The 18544-nt window shown below is 41.5% G+C and overlaps 1 protein-coding gene across 15 annotated transcripts in view; it reads left to right on the top strand.

The window, feature by feature from the left end:
- The window catches only part of ELAVL4 (ELAV like RNA binding protein 4), a 156484-nt gene that overhangs the window by 113441 nt on the left and 24499 nt on the right, over window positions 1-18544 (top strand). For all 15 annotated transcript variants that reach the window (XM_023187140.1, XM_023187132.2, XM_023187107.2 and 12 more), the window contains one exon: window positions 16101-16204. In XM_023187140.1, coding sequence (XP_023042908.1) covers window positions 16101-16204 — 104 coding nt within the window. The remainder of the gene's footprint in view (window positions 1-16100; window positions 16205-18544) is intronic.

Below are 18544 nucleotides of genomic sequence, written 5' to 3'. Positions count from 1 at the left end.
CAAGGCCAGAGAACCCCTTAGCATTATTTCAGAAAGGACACGCTGACAGAGGTTTTCAAACAAAGTCCTTCTGCCAACATTTGGCATCCTGACTTATCACTGAATGGACAAGTTATTTATCTCATCTCCTTGAGTGAGAGCCATAAATGTCTTTTACTTTGAATAAGGCAGTTTTAATGGCTTTATATTCAGTTAGTGTTTATGAAGTATTACTCTGTGCCAAGCCCTCTCACGTAACTTATCTCTTTTGATCTAAATCCCAACATGATATCAGAAGCTTCTACGTGCCCTTTGTAAGAATGGTGTCTGGTGGGAGTTTTAGAAGCCATTGTCTTAGTGTTAAATATAGCAGTTCCTTTCACGCACAGACATTTCACCCACAGACATTTCACCCACAGAAAGTCTCATTTTGCCCAAAGGCTAATTACAGTGTATGTAATTAGTATTAACCTGATAATTTTTTCTAACTCTTCCTCCTTTGTTGCTAAACCCTCGTGGTTAACATCAGCTGCATGGCTGGAATCACCTGTTGGTTTGCATCCACTCTGGGTGGAATGTCTTGTCTATCTGACACCCAGACCTTTGTTTCATGTAAGAGTAAGCCAACCAAGAATTAAGAATTCTGGTTCATTTTTCTGGCTAGCTGGGAGTTTGCCAAGGTTCTCCTCTTTTTTTTTTCAACCCTTCTTAAAAATATTTTTAAACGTGTGACTATTCTTTTCTGTCTTGTAAGAATATTCTGAACATAATTTAATTTAATGTTGCTTCGATTAAGAATCTTTCCTTGCCCCAGGGTCATCAGTCTGAATACTCTTTCTTTTTGTATGATAAATGCTGAAGGTGAGATAGTTGTCACTGAGGCTTCTATTGTCCTAGTGCACTACTTAGAATATCTTTTCCTTTTTCAGTTTTTTTTAACTAAGTACTTGATACCAGCTTTTTATCTTACAAATTTCCTTTCTTTTCTGAACAAACAGAAGAAAAATCAAGTTCAGATTAGTTCAGTTTTTCGTTTATTGAGGTGTATTTTTGAAATGTATATTTAAAGACCTGTCATTTGGAGCAATTTATTTTATGTAACAAACCAAAAGAGTAGGGGGGTGGAAGAAAAAGAAAATAACTCCTTTGAGAAATAGTTGGCTGGCCTTTCTTTTGTTTGTTTTTTGAGACAGTGTCTCCCTCTGCCACATAGCCTGGAGTGCAAGGACAGGTTCCTGGCTGCCTGCAACTTCTCCTCCCAGGCCCAAGCAATCCTCCTGCCTCAGTCTCCCAAAGTGCAGGGATTATACGTGTAAGCCACTGCACCCAGCAGTTAGCCTTTCTTAATGAATAGTGTAGCTTTGTAATTGTTTTTTTCTGCTTTTGGGACGGCTAGAAATGAATGTATATAGTCTGTGCATTTTCATGTTCAGAGACATCATTTTACATCCATGTGAACAGTTTGGCTATCTTCTCTGAAATCAGAAACTCTATTAAAGGCCTGTGTGTGCTTTGGAGCTGGATGGATATTCAGATCTTGGAATCTGAGGCCTCCTTGATTATAAATTGCAATGATAATGCCTACCTTGTAGGACTGCTTTAGAGAATAGATGAAATGATAGAAATAAAATGTTTAGTATACTGACTGGCACTCAAAAAATGGTAACTGTTTTTGTTACTATTCATTCATTTACTGTATTAATTAATTCATCCATCCATTCAACATAGATATCTTGAAAATCTACTATGAACCAGACATTGGTCATAACAAGATCCATGTGGGTCATAATAGGACTCACGCCCTCCCGCCCCTAAGGAACTTAGGGTCTATTGAGAAATACATTTAGTTCAACAAGCTTATATTAAATACCTACTGTAGGCCAGGCACTTTGCTTGTTGCCATCTTGATGCCACACGATGAGTACAAACATCTACTTAGGAAGCCAGAATATACCCTCTGGAAATAACCAAGGACTGGCCCAAGGTAATTTTAAATACTTTGGGAATTCAAAATAAGGGAGACTAGGTCCTGAGTTTGTTGTCTTTGTGTTGATATTATTTTGAGACAGAGTCTTGCCGTGACGCCCAGGCTGCAGTGCAGTGGTGTGATCTTGGCTCACTGCAACCTCTGCCTCTCAGGTTCGAGTGAATCTCCTGCCTCAGCCACCCAAGTAGCTGGGACCACAGGTGCATGCCACCACTCCCAGCTAATTTTTGTACTTGACCCTTGACCTCAAGTCATCCATCTGCCTTGGCCTCCCAGAGTGCCGGGATTACTGGTGTTTTTTTAAACGATATTGTTGGCAGAGAGAAGATACACTCAAAATTACAGATGCTTAAATGATTCCTGAATCTCTGCCAGAATTATAAGGAGACCTCATATAAAAATCTGAGGTTGGATTCAACTTAGAAATGGTATTGACAGTACAGGTTAATATCAACAACATGTGGAAGTGATGACTATAAATTTCGTGACAGTTCTTTCTTCTCAAGGAGTGGATGCTCATTGTGTCCTCTCCTTCTGGAATGCCCTACTATACCTGTTGCCCTTGACTGCCTGTTGCCTGCTGTCTCCTGTCAATTTTTTCAAATTAGTCTCAATTCACATCCTCAATCACATCCTCCAGAAAGCCCTCTCTCACTATTGTAACACTTAACTATACTCTACTATCACTGATAATTCATGAGTCTGACTTTTCTACTAGATCATGAGCTCCTTTCTTCTTTCTTGGTTCTCAGTTTCCACATCTGTAGAAGGGATTTGAAGACGGTTGATACTAACGTCCTTTCCAAGACTGTCATTCTATGATGCATCAGATCCAGTTTGAAAGGCACAGCCAAGTTGGGAGATGGGAATGGCATACTTTGGGATATATATTGGAATTAAATGGGATAACAAAGACTTGGAGTTGGTACTAGAAAACCCATGCTCTCTCGCCAGGTGCAGTGGCTCATGCCTGTAATACCAGCACTTTGGGAAGCCAAGGCGGCAGATCACTTGAGGCCAGAAGTTCGAAACCAGCCTGGCCAACATGGCAAAATCTCGTCTCTACTAAAAATACAAAAATTAGTTGGGAGTGATGGTGCATGCCTGTAACCCCAGCTACTTGGGAGGCTAAGGCACGAGAATTGCTTGAACCCAGGAAGCAGAGGATGCGGTGAGCCAATATCTTGCCACTGCTCCCCAGCCTAGATGACAGAGTGAGACTCAGTCTCAAAAAGCAAGCAACCAACCAACCAACCGCATGCTCTCTTAAAGTCTCAGGCATACTATGCTAATGTCAGGGCAGGTATTTAAGCATACAAATGAGCACATATTCAAGAAACCAGGGCACAGCAGAAAGTGCACTGGCTCTGGAGTCAGATGGGCCTAGCCACTATTTTCTAGACAAGAAAGTTACTTCTCCCTCTGGGCCGTAATGGGCCTTAATTTCCCCTTCAGTAAAACAGATATCAAAATGCCTGCTTCAGAGGGTTGTAAAGAGTATGTAAGTAGTGATGTAAGTAAAGTGCTTGGCCGATAATGGGTGCTCAAAAAAATTCGCTATTATTTTTATTTTCTCAGTTAGAAATAAGGATAAACTGAAACCCACTATAAGCATTGAGTTTAAAATAAATATAATTTAGAACCTTTGAAGGGATCTTATGGGTCAGTCTTACCAACTGCTGTAGCATCCTCTGACAAATAGTAGGTCCAGCTTCTGTTTGCACATGTCTAGGCACAGGGCTCTTACCACCTCACAAGGCAGCCCACCCCTTAAAAAAGCATTATTAGAAAGTTATCCTTTTATAAAGGCAAAAATCTTTTCCCTAATTTTCTTCCACTGCCTGACTCTCATTCTCTCCTTTGGAGCCCCACATGGCAAGTCTACCCTTATTTTCCCATCATGACCTTTCAAAATATTAGAAGGGGCTTTGAGGTCAGGCACAGTGGCGCATGCCAGTGCTTTGGGAAGCCTAGGTGGGAGGATTGCTTGAGGACAGGAGTTCAAGATCAGCCTGGGCAACCACAGCAATACTCTGTCTCTACAAAAATAAAAAAATAAAAGAAAGGGCTTTCTTTTAAATTTAAAAATAAAAGAAAGAGTCTTCTCTCCTTCAAACTAAATACCCACAGGTCTTTCATATGTGTCTCATGGGATCGAGTTCCTCTTACCAACTTCCTATGGACACGGGTAAGGCTCTGGTAAAAAAAGATTTTTCTGCTTTTCCCGGTCCTTTTATGTTTGGTATTTGGGAGACTGAAGGTGGTTAAGAGAATGTAAATATCCATGTGAATAGATAATATTCATTAGTTTACCCAACAAACATTTACTGGATATCCAATAATGTTATGGGCCCTTTGTTAGTTCCTGGGGGAACAGGAATGAATAAAGCAGCACCTTGTTCTCATGTTGCTCCCAGTCTAATGGGTAACAGAGACACATTACAAGACAGTTTTCAAAGGATGTGTCAGTGAGAATTTTCACCTGATCTGCAAGACTGAGGAGAGGGGGCCACTGTAGTTTTTTCATACATGTCTTATTCAGCAGCATGGTAACTCAGATTGAAGAAACCAAGGGTACCCCTTTCCTCTTTTCAGTCATTTGATAAGCGTGATGGTGGATTACCCTCACATTCACTTGTGCCACTGCTCCAACATGCCAAGCACATTCCTGCTTCAGGACCTTTGCACAGGAGATTCCCTCTGCCTGGAATGCCCTTTTCTTTGATAGAAGTGACGGCTACCACCCTTCAATCACCCCACCCCTTTCCCTGACATCTCTGCTCTCACATCACGTTAGCAGTAAGGCCTTACCTAATCACCTGCATTAGTGAGGGTTCTCTAGAAGGACAGAACTAACAGGAGATATAGATATATATGTGTGTGTGTGTGTGTGTGTGTGTGTGTGTATAAAGGGGAGTTTATTAAGTATTAACGTATACAATCACAAGGTCCCACAATCGGTTGCCTGCAAGCTGAGGAGCAAGGAGAGCCAGTTCGAGTCCCCAAACGGAAGAACTTGGAGTCCAATGTTCAAGGGCAGGAAGCATCCAGCACAGGAGAAAGATGTAGGGTGGGAGGCTAGGCCAGTCTCTCCTTTTCATGTTTTTCTGCCAGCTTTATATTTTAAGGCAGCTGATTAGACTGTGCCCAGTAGATTATGGGTGGATCTGCCTTCCCTAGCCCACTGACTCAAATGTTAATCTCTTTTGGCAACACCCTCTCAGACACACCCAGGATCAATACTTTGTACTCTTCAATCCAATCAAGTTAACACTCAGTATTAACTATCACAAGTCCACCCCTGTCAACTTGAACCCATACACATCTCTTGAGGTTATACATAATCTTCAAATAAAGGCAGTAATAAACTCATGATTATACCAAACATAATACAACTATCCTTCAAACAACCAGAAACGCACCAATCCCCAACCCAAATACCATTATATTAAGTTAACAATACTTAAATGCTGATATGAAGTCAATAAATCTTACGTCACATGATAAGGGAAAAGGAAATAAAATAAAGATATTTTCTTAGTGCAAGTTTATACAGCACAAACATGTTTTTAGCAAAAAAGGAGGAAATACCCAAGAGAATTACTGTCCCTGTTTCTCTACCCATTCTGTATTCCCTTTGCCTTCAGCAAGCACCTCAGCAGGTCATGGTTTTTTTTCCTGATGGAGTGACCCAAACCTTCATTCCTGAGGTGTCTGGGCCATTTGTAGTCCTGCCTGGATTGGGCTGTTGTAGTTTCCCATTGACCTTAATCACAGGGCATGGGAATACTAAGAGACACCCTAATGAATCTCCTGTATTCCATGTATATTCTTCCTTACCTCTGTTGTGGAGTAGTAGACTAATTTCATCTTGATAGTCTGGGTCAGTCACCACAGCCAACACTGCAACTCCCTTCTTAGCCTGTTGACTTAAAGGTAGGAGAAGCCCAAAGTATCCAGGCAGCAATCTTAACTTCCAGTTTAATGGAATCGTTATTGTGTCTCCTGTGGCAGTGTTCCTCCCTCTGGAACTAAGACATCTAGGCCAGCAGAACGTGATGTTGCAGGAACAGGAAACAAAAATTTTGCTAGTGGATCACTAGGGGTGATGGTGAGTGGTGCTACTTCCACTTCCACCCCTTGATTCCCGGACCCGTGAATCCTGGCTATGGGAGAAATAGTACCACATATTGGACACTGATTCAGAGCATACACAGCCTTCTGGAGAACTCTGCCCCAGCCCTGCAAAATATTGTCACCTAGTTGGTTTTGTAATTGTGACTTCAAAAGGCCATTTCATCGTTCTATCAATCCAGCCACTTCAGGATGATGGGGAACATGGTAATATCAGTGGAATTCCATGAGCATGAGCCCACTGCTGCACTTCTTTAGCAATAAAGAGTGCTTTGGTCAGAGGCAACGCTGTGTGGAATACTATGATGGTGGATAAGGCATTCCGTGAGTCCACGGATGATAGTCTTAGCAGAAGCATTGTGTGCAGGATGGGCAAACCCATATCTGAAGTAAGTGTCTATTCCAGTAAGGACAAACCTCTGCCCTTTCCATGATGGAAGAGGTCTAATATAATCAACCTGCCACCAGGTGGCTGGCTAATCACCCCGAGGAATGGTGTCATTTCAAGGACTCGATGTTGGTCTCTGCTGCTGGCCAATTAGGCACTCAGCAGTGGCTGTAGCCAGGTCACCCTTGGTGAGTGGAAGTCCACGTTGCTGAGCCCATGCATAACCTCCATCCCTGCCACCATGGCCACTTTGTTCATGGGCCCACTGGGCGACGACCGGGGTGGCTGGGGAAAGAGGCTGAGTAGTGTCCACATAACGGGCCATTCTATCCACTTGATTATTAAAATCCTCCTCTGCTGAAGTTACCCATTGGTGAGAACTCACACGGGATGCAAATATCTTCACAGTTTTTGACCACTCAGAGAAATCCATCCACATACCTCTCTCCAGATTTCTTTGTCACCAATTTTCTAATCATGCTTCTTTGAAGTCCCTGACCATCCAGCCAAACCGTTGGCTACAGCCTATGAATCATATATAATTGCACATGTGGCCATTTCTCCTTCCATGCAAAGTGCACACCCAGGTGCACTGCTCAAAGTTCTGCCCACTGGAAAGATTTCCCTTCACTGCTGTCCTTCAGGGATGTCCTAGAAAGGGGCTATAGTGCAACAGCTGTCCACTTTCAGGTGGTGCCTGCATATCATGCAGAACCATCTGTAAACTAGGCCCTTGTTTTCTCTTCCCCTGTCAACTGATCATAGGGAACTCCCCATGAGGCCATTGGCACAAGCTGGGGAAGAGAAGGCAGGGTAGCAAGAGTGTCCCCTGCTTCATCAGGGTGGCAGGAGTGTCCCCAGCTTCTTTAGGATCCTCCCACACATCCCCATTCCAAGTTTCAGGGTCCCATTCTTTTCCAATCAATGCCCTCACTTTAACAGTGGACACCTGGTGAGGCTGTGCATGCATCTTTAGTTGCAGGTCAGTCACTCACATGAGAAGAGCTCGTGTCTGTTTTTCCACAATTTCAGCTCTTTCTCTGCAAGACATAAGACTTGAACTCAAGGCAGTCTTAGCAGATTTGAAGCTCTGTATCTACTTCTGAAGCTGGGAGACAGAATCCCTGAGTTCATCATTTTCTTTCATCACTTTGTCCACTGAACTTAGGAGCAACCAACCCGCTTCATTATGCCCCTTGGTTCGCCACATACAGTCAAAGGTCTTATGTATAGCGTCACTAAACTCCTTGCCTCTCATGAGCGGTGAATCAGGAGTATCCAATGCATTTATTTTGCATAACGCTCTAAACAGTTCACGGCAAAGACTATCAGTGTTCTCCGTACTATTAGAAGTACAGTCCTTAGCACTTTGGGGTCTAATCATATTAAGCAGCCAACTCCAAAAACCCCAAAACTAATTAAAGAACTTCATCCTTAATATTCTGTTCCTCTAGAAACACTCCTGGTACCAAAATCTGTATTAGTCAGGGTTCTCTAGAGGGATAGAACTGATAGGAGATATATATATATATACACACACACACATATATATGTGTATATATATAAAGGGGAGTTTATTAAGTATTAACTTACATGATCACAGGGTCCCACAATAGGTTGTCTGAAAGCTGAGGAGCAAGGAGAGCCAGTCCGAGTCCCAGAACTGAAGAACCTGGAGTCCAATGTTCAAGGGCAGGAAGCATCCAGCATGGGAGAAAGATGCTGGATCTCTGAGAGGCTAGGCCTGTCTCTCCTTTTCTCATTTTTCTGCCTGTTTTATATCACTGGCAGCTCTTTAGATGGTGCCCACCAGGTTAAGGGTGGATCTACCTTCCCCAGCCAACTGACTCAAATGTTAATCTCTTTTGGCAACACCTTCCCAGACACACCCAGGATCAATAGTTTGTATCCTTCAATCTAATCAAGTTGACACTCAGTATTAACTATCATACCTATTTAAAAATTATCATACCTATTTAAAAATCACAACTCCACCCCCTACACTGCCTTTCCTTCTTCTCTGCTTTATTTTCTCCCTACAACTCACTATCATCTCACAAACGTTATATTTTATTTATGTAGTTCTTGTCCATCTCCCTCAATCCCAATCAGAATGTAAATTCAGTGATGGCAGAAAACAAGTAGGTTTTGTTCTCTTCTATATTCCTAGTGATATGCCTGGCACATAACACATGCTCACTAATTATCTGTAGGATAAATGTAGTACTTGGATTCAGCCCTCAAGTTGGAATGTCATCAATGTGATAGGGAAACTCTATCAAAACTCTGCTTTATCTTCAAAGCCCAGCTCAAATGTCTCCACCTCCATGAAGCCTTCCCTGCTCTGCTCAGTCAGACTCAATTGCAACTTTCTCTCTGTTCTTATATATAGCTTTAAAAGAAAAATACCTATTATATGTATTATTTTTGCTGGACTATAATTAGTTTTTATACCTGTGTTTTCCTTCTACATTATAAGCTCCCTGAATGCGGGGACAATTTTTTGGTCATTTTGGGGTCTACCCATAGTGTCTAGCATGTGGTAGGTGCCAGTTATATGTGGGATTTGTGTGTGTGTTGAATATTATATGCTCCAATGTAAAAGAAAGGCATCAGAAGCAGTCTCTACCTTCAAGAAGGTTGTGGTTTCATTGAGGAATAACATTCACATAGACAGCAGTGTCAGACAGTATTTCGTGGGGAATGAGAGAAGAAGGAAAATGAACCAAACATCCATTGAGCATCTGTTATATGGCAGTGACTTTACATGAATTACCACTTTTAATCTTCTTATTAACCCCTTGAAAAAAGTAATATTAGCCCCATCTTATAAATGAGATTATTGAAGCAGAAAGACGCAAAGTAAGAAAGCAAATTTTGGAGACAAAAAGAAATAACATATACCAAGAAATTCCGAGAGCTTTCCCATCAGAGCTTCCCTTCTCTGTTACCATGAGTTGGGTGTGTAGTATCCCCAGAAACCAAGGCACAGGGAGGTTAATTTAACGTAGCCAGAGTCACACAGCAGTAAATTGAAGAATTGGGATTCAGACACACGTCTGACCAACTCCAAGTCCCTTTCTTTCCAGTGTTTCTCGTCATACTTTAAACCAATGCTTCTTAATCCTTCATGTGCATTTGACTTACCTGAGGATTTTGTGGAAGTACAGATTTTGATTCAGTAGGTCTGGGATGTGACCTGAAGATCTGCATTTTTCACAAGTCCCTGGGTGATGCCAGTGATGCTGATACAGGAACCACACCTGGAGTAGCAAAGTTTTAAACCATACGTAAGCTGGGCATGGTGGCCTGTAATCCCAACACTTTGAGAGGCCAAGGCAAGAGGAACGCTTGAGCCCAAAAGTTGGAAACCAGGCTGAGCAACACAACAAGACGTGATTTCTTAATAAATAAATAAATTTAGCCAGGTGTGGTGGCATGCGCCTGTAATCTCAGCTACCCTGGATGCTGAGGTGGGAGGATCGCTTGAGCCCAGGAGTTTGAGGCTGCAGCAAGCTGTGATCATGCCACCATACTCCAGCTTGGGCGAAAGAATGAGACAAAACAAACAAACAAACAAACAAAAAAACCCCACATACTTAGTTTGAGGAAATTTGTGTGAATGACCAAAAGAAAATAAATCCTCTGACTAGTTGGCTTTAGTAATACTGGGCTTGCAGGAAATAAGCCAAGACTCATTGTAAGCCTCTCAGAGGTGGGATGGGAGGGAACAGTCATAGGTACTCCAGAACCCCAACGGATCCCCAGTCAGTGTGTTAAGAAGGAGAAGAGACCCCCAGTGCAGGTGAATGCATCCCCTTGAGTAACTGCCTGATGCCAGACACTCTGCTGGACACTTACACTCGGGCCAGCCCCTGTGGAGAGAAAGCATGAACTGAGATATCCAACAGACTGGAGTTCATTCAAATCCTAGCCTTGGAGCCTACTTGCTGGTTGACTTTGGACAGATTATTTAACATTTCTCAAGCCTCACTTTCTTTGTCTGCACAGTGGGCCTGATGATACCCATTTCACGCAGAATTAAATGAGGTAACATTAATAAGCCAGTTAGCACAGTGCCTGGCTCAAAGTAAGCACTGAAAAAAATTGTAGCTGCTATTAGTCCCCATGTTAATATAATCTTCACAGTGATCCTTTGATTGTGAGAATTAAGGAATTATCTCTATTTTTCCAGATAAGAGAGCATGCTGATAAAGCTTAAATGACTTAACCAAGGTTATACAGCAAGTAGTTTTGAACCACAGACACATTGATACATGCAGTAACAACCATTCATCTGACCCTTTCTTGGATGTGTTTGGGTAGATTTAAGGCTTCTGAAAGCAGGAACGACCTCTCAGAATGGGCAGTGAAGGAGTCCCAGGATATGGAGTTGGCTGCAATTAACCTAGTATGTGGATTATCGCCATGCAGGTGATCTTGAGGTGACTGGGGATTTTATCATGTGCTTTGAGAACAGGATTTCATCCTGAGCTAGGGGTTCTAACTTCCATAAAAATTCCTTACTCAACTCAGAAGTTTTCAACAGCAGCTACCCATCTGGCTGCCTCCTCAGGGGCTCTACAGATGAGGGGAGTAACTGTTCGGTTTCTGGAGAATGATAGTTTTTAAAGACCAAAAGAGCAAGGTGTGCAGATTGGCAGTGCAGAAATGCTGAGGTTCTTTCTGGCCAGCTTCTCTGCTGCAGTCATCAACCATGAGGATGTCAGGATCAGAATAATCCCCAGGACCCTAAAGGCAAGGAAAAAGTACGTCTATCCAGAATGGCTAGGAAAATAAGGGGTTATAACCAGCTATGCTCTCAACACTTTCTAGAGATTCAATATAACAAAAATGCTTAACACAAACTACTGGAGATAATTTACTTTTTCATGGCAGATTCAAAAAGACTCTGATACATTTCAGGTCTTAGAATCATTGTTATTATAATAACATTTTAGTTCAAATGGAGTAACTAGCTGTGGCAGAGAGTACAGGATTTGAAGTCAAATGATCTAGACCAGAAGATCAGCAAAGTACAGCTCATGGGCCACACTGGGCCTACTGCCTGTTTTTCTAGATAAAGTTTTATTGGAACACAGCCACACTCATTTGTTTACATACTGTCTGTGGCTGCTACACAATGGCAGAGTTGTCAGGGACCGTAAGACCTACCAAGCCTAAACTATTTACTGTCTTGCCCTACACATGTTTTCTGACCCCTGATCCAGACTATGATCTAGCTCTGTAATCTTAGGCAAATCACCATTTTCTCTGAGCTTCAATATCCACATCTATAAAATGATGATTATCTCTTACACAGGGTCGTTGGGAGAATCAAATGCATAGAAGGATGGGAAAGCATTTTGTAAACTCGGAATCTCTGTGGACAGGTGGATAAGGGAGATTTTTATTGTTCATCTGATCCGTACTGGAGGAGAACCTACTCAGGACATTTCTTGTTTGTGTTTTGTTTTCCAGTCCCCAGACTCAGTTTGTTGTTGTGTTCTCTCTTTCTCACAAATGCAAAATTAATTCCCTAGGTACCCACTCTTTTCCCCCTCTTCCCCCAAACTTACCAAACATTCTGGTCATATGCTTTCAGTAGTGGAGGACTAGTACAAATACATACATCCCTTCTTTCATTTATCAAGCATTTGTCGATTACTTACTATGTGCAAGGGTGCAAGGACACAAACTTTTATGAGCTAGTTATTATGGGAAGATGTGTTTGGTTTCTAAGGGGAAAAGTGAGATATACAAATTATTATAACAGAATGAAGATGTTGCCATGTCATAGTAAGAGGAGACATTGTGTATTTGTGTGTGTGCCTATGTGCCTATGCTTTATAAAAACAGAAATATTGAAGTTCAGATTTAAGAACAGCTTGTTAAAAACAAAAACCTGTTTAATTCAAAACACTCTGAAGTGCTTTAAAGTGTAGCCATTATGTGTAGCAGTTTTCTCTTGGAAAGTACATTCTGAATGATAAGTTTCCATCTCAAACTGCCAAGAATGCATTTCCTGCCCATGCACAATAACTGGGGACCATTCACCCATGCCTGCTGGACAAGATTATTAGGGACTGGTCACAGTAAGGGTTGTAGGTCACCTGGGCACCAAGGGGCCAAATTCTCACTATAGTTTCTAAATTTTCGAGACAGTCTTCATTTCATAATATCTTATTTTTTAATAAAGACGATTCAATAAACATAACTTTGATGATTTCCTTTTTATTTGTTCACCTTCCATAAAAATAAAGTCACAAATTGGGAACAAAAATACAGTTTGTTTTAATTTTCTGTTCTGAAAATACTGTTGCCATCCCTATGTTCTCAAATCTTGCTGCTGCTGATAAAGGGAGAAGATGTAGCCATTTGGAGAAAAAAAAAAAAACAGAATAATAAAAACATATTATTTCTGGAATGCAGATACGTACTAGCTCTAGGTTCCAGACTGGATCCCTCAGGCCCTCCCAGCATAGCATTTCTCTTGGTCCCCATAGAAAAAGTGTTTCTATTTTTTGTGAATGTGTTTCATCTACTTTTTTCTAGGTGCACTTACATACAGAACTGCAAATCTAAAACCCATCACCAATATACGGCCACCAAAATTAAAAAATAAAATTTTTCCTCATTTTTACTCTCCTTTACTACTGAAATAGTTTCTAAAAGAAGTAAATCTTGGGTTTTTATGTTTTCTACTTAGAGATTTAGTCCTCTATAGGGCATGTTAAAAGAGAATGCTTAGATCCATAGAGTATTTTTTATTAGACTTAGTTGGACTCCTATGATGGTGAGAAGCATGTTAAGAAAACCTGTTCATGAACTAGGCTAACTACAGGTAGTTTCATTGTGGTGCCAGACTATCTCATATCTTTCAATTCATAGGCAAGTTTTTCTGCCTCTGTCCTCCTCTTGTTCAATGCAATGTTCTGTTTTAGAGCTTGCAGTTCATTATTTTATATCAAGGAGAATTATCATCTTTTTTTCATCTTCCTTTCTGAAATGATGTTCATCTGTGTTTTACTTTTATTTTTTCATTTTCCCAAAAGCACCCTCTTTCTTGATGTTAAATGCAGTCTCGCTCTAAAGCTAGAGCAGGTGATAACACAGTTGTGCTAATTGCAGTCAGGAACTAAGGTGATGGTGGATTTGGTACTGATACAAGCAGGTGGCTTGACATGATACATCTTGCTGGGCAGGAGGGCTCCTTTCCCTCATTTAACCTTCAGAATCTTCCTAGGACTTGAATGTGTTTTCCTTCCTCCGGAAGCAAAGGTCTAAATCAAAATAAAATATAGAATGTAAAAATTATGCTCATTATATTTATTTTAGATTTTCATCAACATATGAGTAATTTTAGAAAGATGGATAGTATGTCAGGAGCATGTACCACTAGTAAGCATGATTCCTCCACATATATTCCATGAGTATAATAAATCAAGTACTACTCCAATGTGAGTTAGGTCTAATGTTTCCTGTTAAGTGGTAAGTGTTTTGTTTATATTTTTCGTAGTTTATTTTAATTTTACACAAATTAAATTGGGCTGGATAGATAGACCATCTGACCAGTTTCCTAGAACTTATACATAAGGTCTATATTTACATAATTGTTTTAAAAGTACCCTTTAAAAGCAGCTCAACTTGGTGAATGACTGTTTTTAAAAAGTGATTATAAGAATACTTTAGTACAGCAATTTTTAAAGCTTCTCATATGTGCAAGGTAAATATGACTGAGAAATTTGCATGATGAAAATGTATTTAATTAGGTGAATTATTTAGCTGGGTTTGATGAGATGGAGACAAATTTCGGATAAATGATATTTTTAAACCAATGAAATTGGTCTCTGTATTTTTGTATTTACAAAATGAAATTTCTTGGAACATATGGCAGGATCTTGTAATTCACCTCACCCTGCCCCCTCCACACACACACACACACCACTCACACACCATACTTACACAGTGAGATGGAAAGAGAAGGGTCCCAGCAGCTGGAGTGCACCCAGCATTCTCTCCTTCCTCTTCAGTTACTAATCCTGGCTGGTGAAGGGCATGTCTGGTAAAGTTTGCCCCTGTCTTTCTTCTTCTCACCCTGTTCTTCCAAAACAAAGGAATATCCTAATGGAAGGTGTTGTCATTTTGGGTTTTCCATTTGGGGTCAAATGCCATTGAGCTTTCTTGTGATTCTCTTTGCTCCATCCTATAACAAAGTCGCCCATTTTCTCATCCAGAACCCAACTTGTTTTCCCAGGTTTCCTCCTACAACCAACACAAACACAGACATTTACCAGCAAAACAGAAGCTGTTGGAAAGATTTTTTGGCCGCTGAAATGGGCTCCTGTCACCAGGACATGGCAGGCTTTTGCTGTATTATCTCCCAGCCCTGGCCTCAGTACTCCAAAGAGAGCTTTATGTAATCAGTCTTTGCTGACATGTGATGTCCTGTCATTTTCCTCCCCTTCGGCTCTGCTGCCGCCCACAAATCAATAACATTGCCTGGGAAGTTCAAGCTGGTTTTGCAGCCACCTCAAGCTCTGTGTTTCTTAAAGGGTATGTCAGAAAATGTAAAGTTTCCTAATGATATTTCTGGCTGATGACACATGGCAGAGCTGATGGACTATTTATAATCAGTGGCACGATTGCAAGCACATTATTTTTATTTCACTTGGGGGGAGCCCTGTCACTTGCTACCTCTCTTTGCAGACAAGTTGATGCCATCTTCACCTAAAGTAGCTAAATCCTCTTTTCAGAGTGTATTTGCACTCTTAGCTTTGTGTTAGGAGTGCCCCAGCTCTTTTCAGTAGAAACCCCCTCTCCTTTCTCTTTATTGTTCTTTGGCTCAGGGGATGATGAGGGTAAAGAACGATTTGTAGCCAACTGCTTTAAATTCCAGCCATGCCTGCGTCCCTCACTATACACGTCTCCAGTTTTTGCTACTCAAATCTTGCTACATCCCTCTGAGTGTGGGTGTGGCTGGCATGACCAAGGCAATAGACACAGCTACTATGTCCAGCACTTGCCTCAATTTTACAGGCCTGAGCAGAGCATAGCTGTCTTTTGTTGAGCACCTACTCCAATCTAGCCAAAGTACTTGGTAGGCATTTTGTACACAATCTCTCACTCTCTCAAACCTACCTAAGGTAAGTGCTGTTATCTCCAGAACAGAGATTGGAGGTGGGAGGGGGAGAGAGATTAAATGACTTCCTTACAAAGTTGCACAGCTGATAGGGAAAGCTCTAAGACTCCAGTTTCTCTTCTGACAAACCACACCTGTTCTCTTTCCTCTACCATGTCCTGCCTCTTCCTGATTATGTGGACACTTGTGTATCTCTTGCGTGGCTGTGCAGGGGCACTTACCCAGTTTTAGCTTGCACAGCTCCTAAAGTTTAATAGCCAGCAAGAGTAAGAGTTGGAGGAATTAGAAACCTCTCAATCTGGGGGTAAACCCTGGTGTAAGAGGAACTGTATACCAAAGGAGAGTTTTGACTCACTGCAGTGGGAAGTGTTGCCTCTATAAAGATACTGAGCATGCTCTCTCTCTCTCTCTCTCTCTCTTTCTCTCTGTCTCTCTCTCCCTTTCTCTCTCTCTTTTTAATATTTCCACAGGACAGAGTTTAGGGTATGGATTTGTTAACTATATTGATCCAAAGGATGCAGAGAAAGCCATCAACACTTTAAATGGACTCAGACTCCAGACCAAAACCATAAAGGTAAGAGGTGATGTGCCGGCGCCTGATTCAGGAGGCACTGGTTAAATTTCATTCTGTTGATCTGATAAATCCAGGCTATGTGGGGGCTGGAAGCAGTGTTCTTGATTTATTCAAAGAACATTTACCATCCACTATACTAAATGGGAGACACAGAGTGTTACAGAAGAGTGAGGTGAGGGTTGAGTAGAGGGAAGGGACCACAAGCTGTGAGACCTCCAATTAAGAGGGCAGATGGGATATTTGGGATTCAAGACCCCACAAAGAGGGCCTGTGAGCCTAAGTCTGCAAAGATGGCCAGAGCTGAGCCAAGGGAAAAGGCTGAGGCAAGGAACCTGTTCCAGGCAGAGGAAACAGCGCATTCAAAGCTGTGAAAATGTAAGACGTTGTGAGCAGGGACAGCATATAAATAGTGTGGCCTAAGTTTGGATGAGAAGGTGAAAAGATGAGGATGGGGAGTGGCAGGGCCAAGTCAGGAAGCTTTGTGTGCCAGGATGCAGCTTGCCTTTACCAAAGGGTGGCTAGGACCCTCCTAATCGAGACTCGAAAAGGGAGCATCAGTTATAAATAAACACACCAGTGTAATAGGGAGGGATGGGTACTATAATAAAATCGATGAGAACATAGTATGGGAATGACAGAAAAAGTAACATTTCAGCAATCCGAAAATAATTAGATGGATAGATAATATCTCAGGAAGTGTTGTTTTAAGTCAAAAAAGAAAAACGGTAACCCAGAGCCTGCTCCTCCAGAAGGAGGTTTAAGTTTCTGTCACCGGATAGTCATACTCTCAGTTCAGACTTCACTTGTGGGATCCTTCAGGAGGTAGTGCTGTTTGCCTTGGGGATTCCCTTGGGCAGCCAGTGGTGGTCTAGTGGATGGAGCCTGCCTCCTCTTCGGCCTTCCTTTCCTTTCTTCCCCACCTCCAGGCAGCGTCCTGCTTAGGGGCAGCTGCCAGCCAATTAATGAGTCCCCATCTTTCATAGCCTATTAAACTGCAGGGAAGTGTCTCCTGGGCGCTCTTATCCTCACGACAGCAGGTCTGACGCAAAGTAGGACAAAAGAGAAACCTCTCCCAGAATGGAAATCTATAGATGGCACCAGCTCTCAGCATCTGAAAACACAAAACCAGAACTTTTTAGTCCAACAAAGCTACTTTTCCAACATCGAGCCTGATAGAGGAGACTACTGGTATAAGATAATCTTAGCTGGAAGGTAATCAAAACAAAAACAAAGCAAAACCTGTCTCTTTTTAGAATATGTGATTATCTTTCTTTCTTTTTTAAGCAGCTTTACTTTTGCAATTGAGTTTAGCTTATTTCTAAAGATGATTGCTTTCCCTGATCTCATACAGCCTGGTACACAAAGATCCCAAAATGGACCTGATTCAGGCTGCCGCAGTCTAGGCTTAGAATCATTTCCTATGAGTTCTCTAATGAGGAAATAACAAAGAGTTGTTCAATTATGGGGTAGTCCTCTGAGAGGCAGGAGGATTAATTTCTTTCAAAGTAAAAACATACCTATTTTCATGCTTTAAGTAAAGACTGGATGCTCATGTCACCTGACTCTTTGATGAGGCCACACTAGACTGAGAGCTGTATTTGTAGGTTTGATTGATTTTCTGTGCTATCCAGTTCAGCATTAGAATGTCAGACATTTACTCTTCCCTTGACAGATACTCTAACCTTGAACTGAAAAAGGTACATTTCTTTACAGTTTTCTTGAAACCCCAACTCTTCTCCAGGGGCTTAGGATCAAATAATCAACCTTCCATTTTGCTTTTTTTTTTTTTAAGTATTCCACAAGGCCATTGTGGTTTCCCCAAAGACTGAGGCGACCTGACTTTTCTGGTCTCAGATATACCCCCTAGCCCATCATGCCATCAGATGCTTATCTAAGTGGATCTTAGAGACAAGGAACATTGATTATTTTCTTTCTGTAAAGAGTGAGTCTGCCTCCTTCTGTTATCTATATTCCTTTCCCCACCCCCTCACCCACCCTGTGCTCAACCTGCATCAAAACGCTGCCAACACATTTGCACCCAGCGGTAATGTGGGCTTCTGAGGCACTGTAGGATTCAAAATGCATGATGCCACGGCTGAATCAATAATTTCCATTCTCCACTACGAATGAAAATTTAATGTGCAAACCTGGGGATTTCAGCCCTTTCATTAAAGCAGTTTATTTGCTGTACTAAAAATTAAGTTTGAGTGATAGGTTCCTTTATTAACTTTTCTTCCATTTTCTAAAGGGACACAATGTTTAAGGTAAAAATCATATTAAAGGGAAGAAAAAGCAAACCCCTTTTGTGTGCTGTTTAATAGTCTCATCATTTATTAATTT

Source organism: Piliocolobus tephrosceles, chromosome 1 (assembly GCF_002776525.5).
Source record: "Piliocolobus tephrosceles isolate RC106 chromosome 1, ASM277652v3, whole genome shotgun sequence".
NCBI classification, from domain to species: Eukaryota; Metazoa; Chordata; class Mammalia; order Primates; family Cercopithecidae; genus Piliocolobus; species Piliocolobus tephrosceles.
The sequence above is the reverse complement of the archived record's forward strand: the minus strand, read 5'-3'. Positions and strand labels throughout refer to the sequence as shown.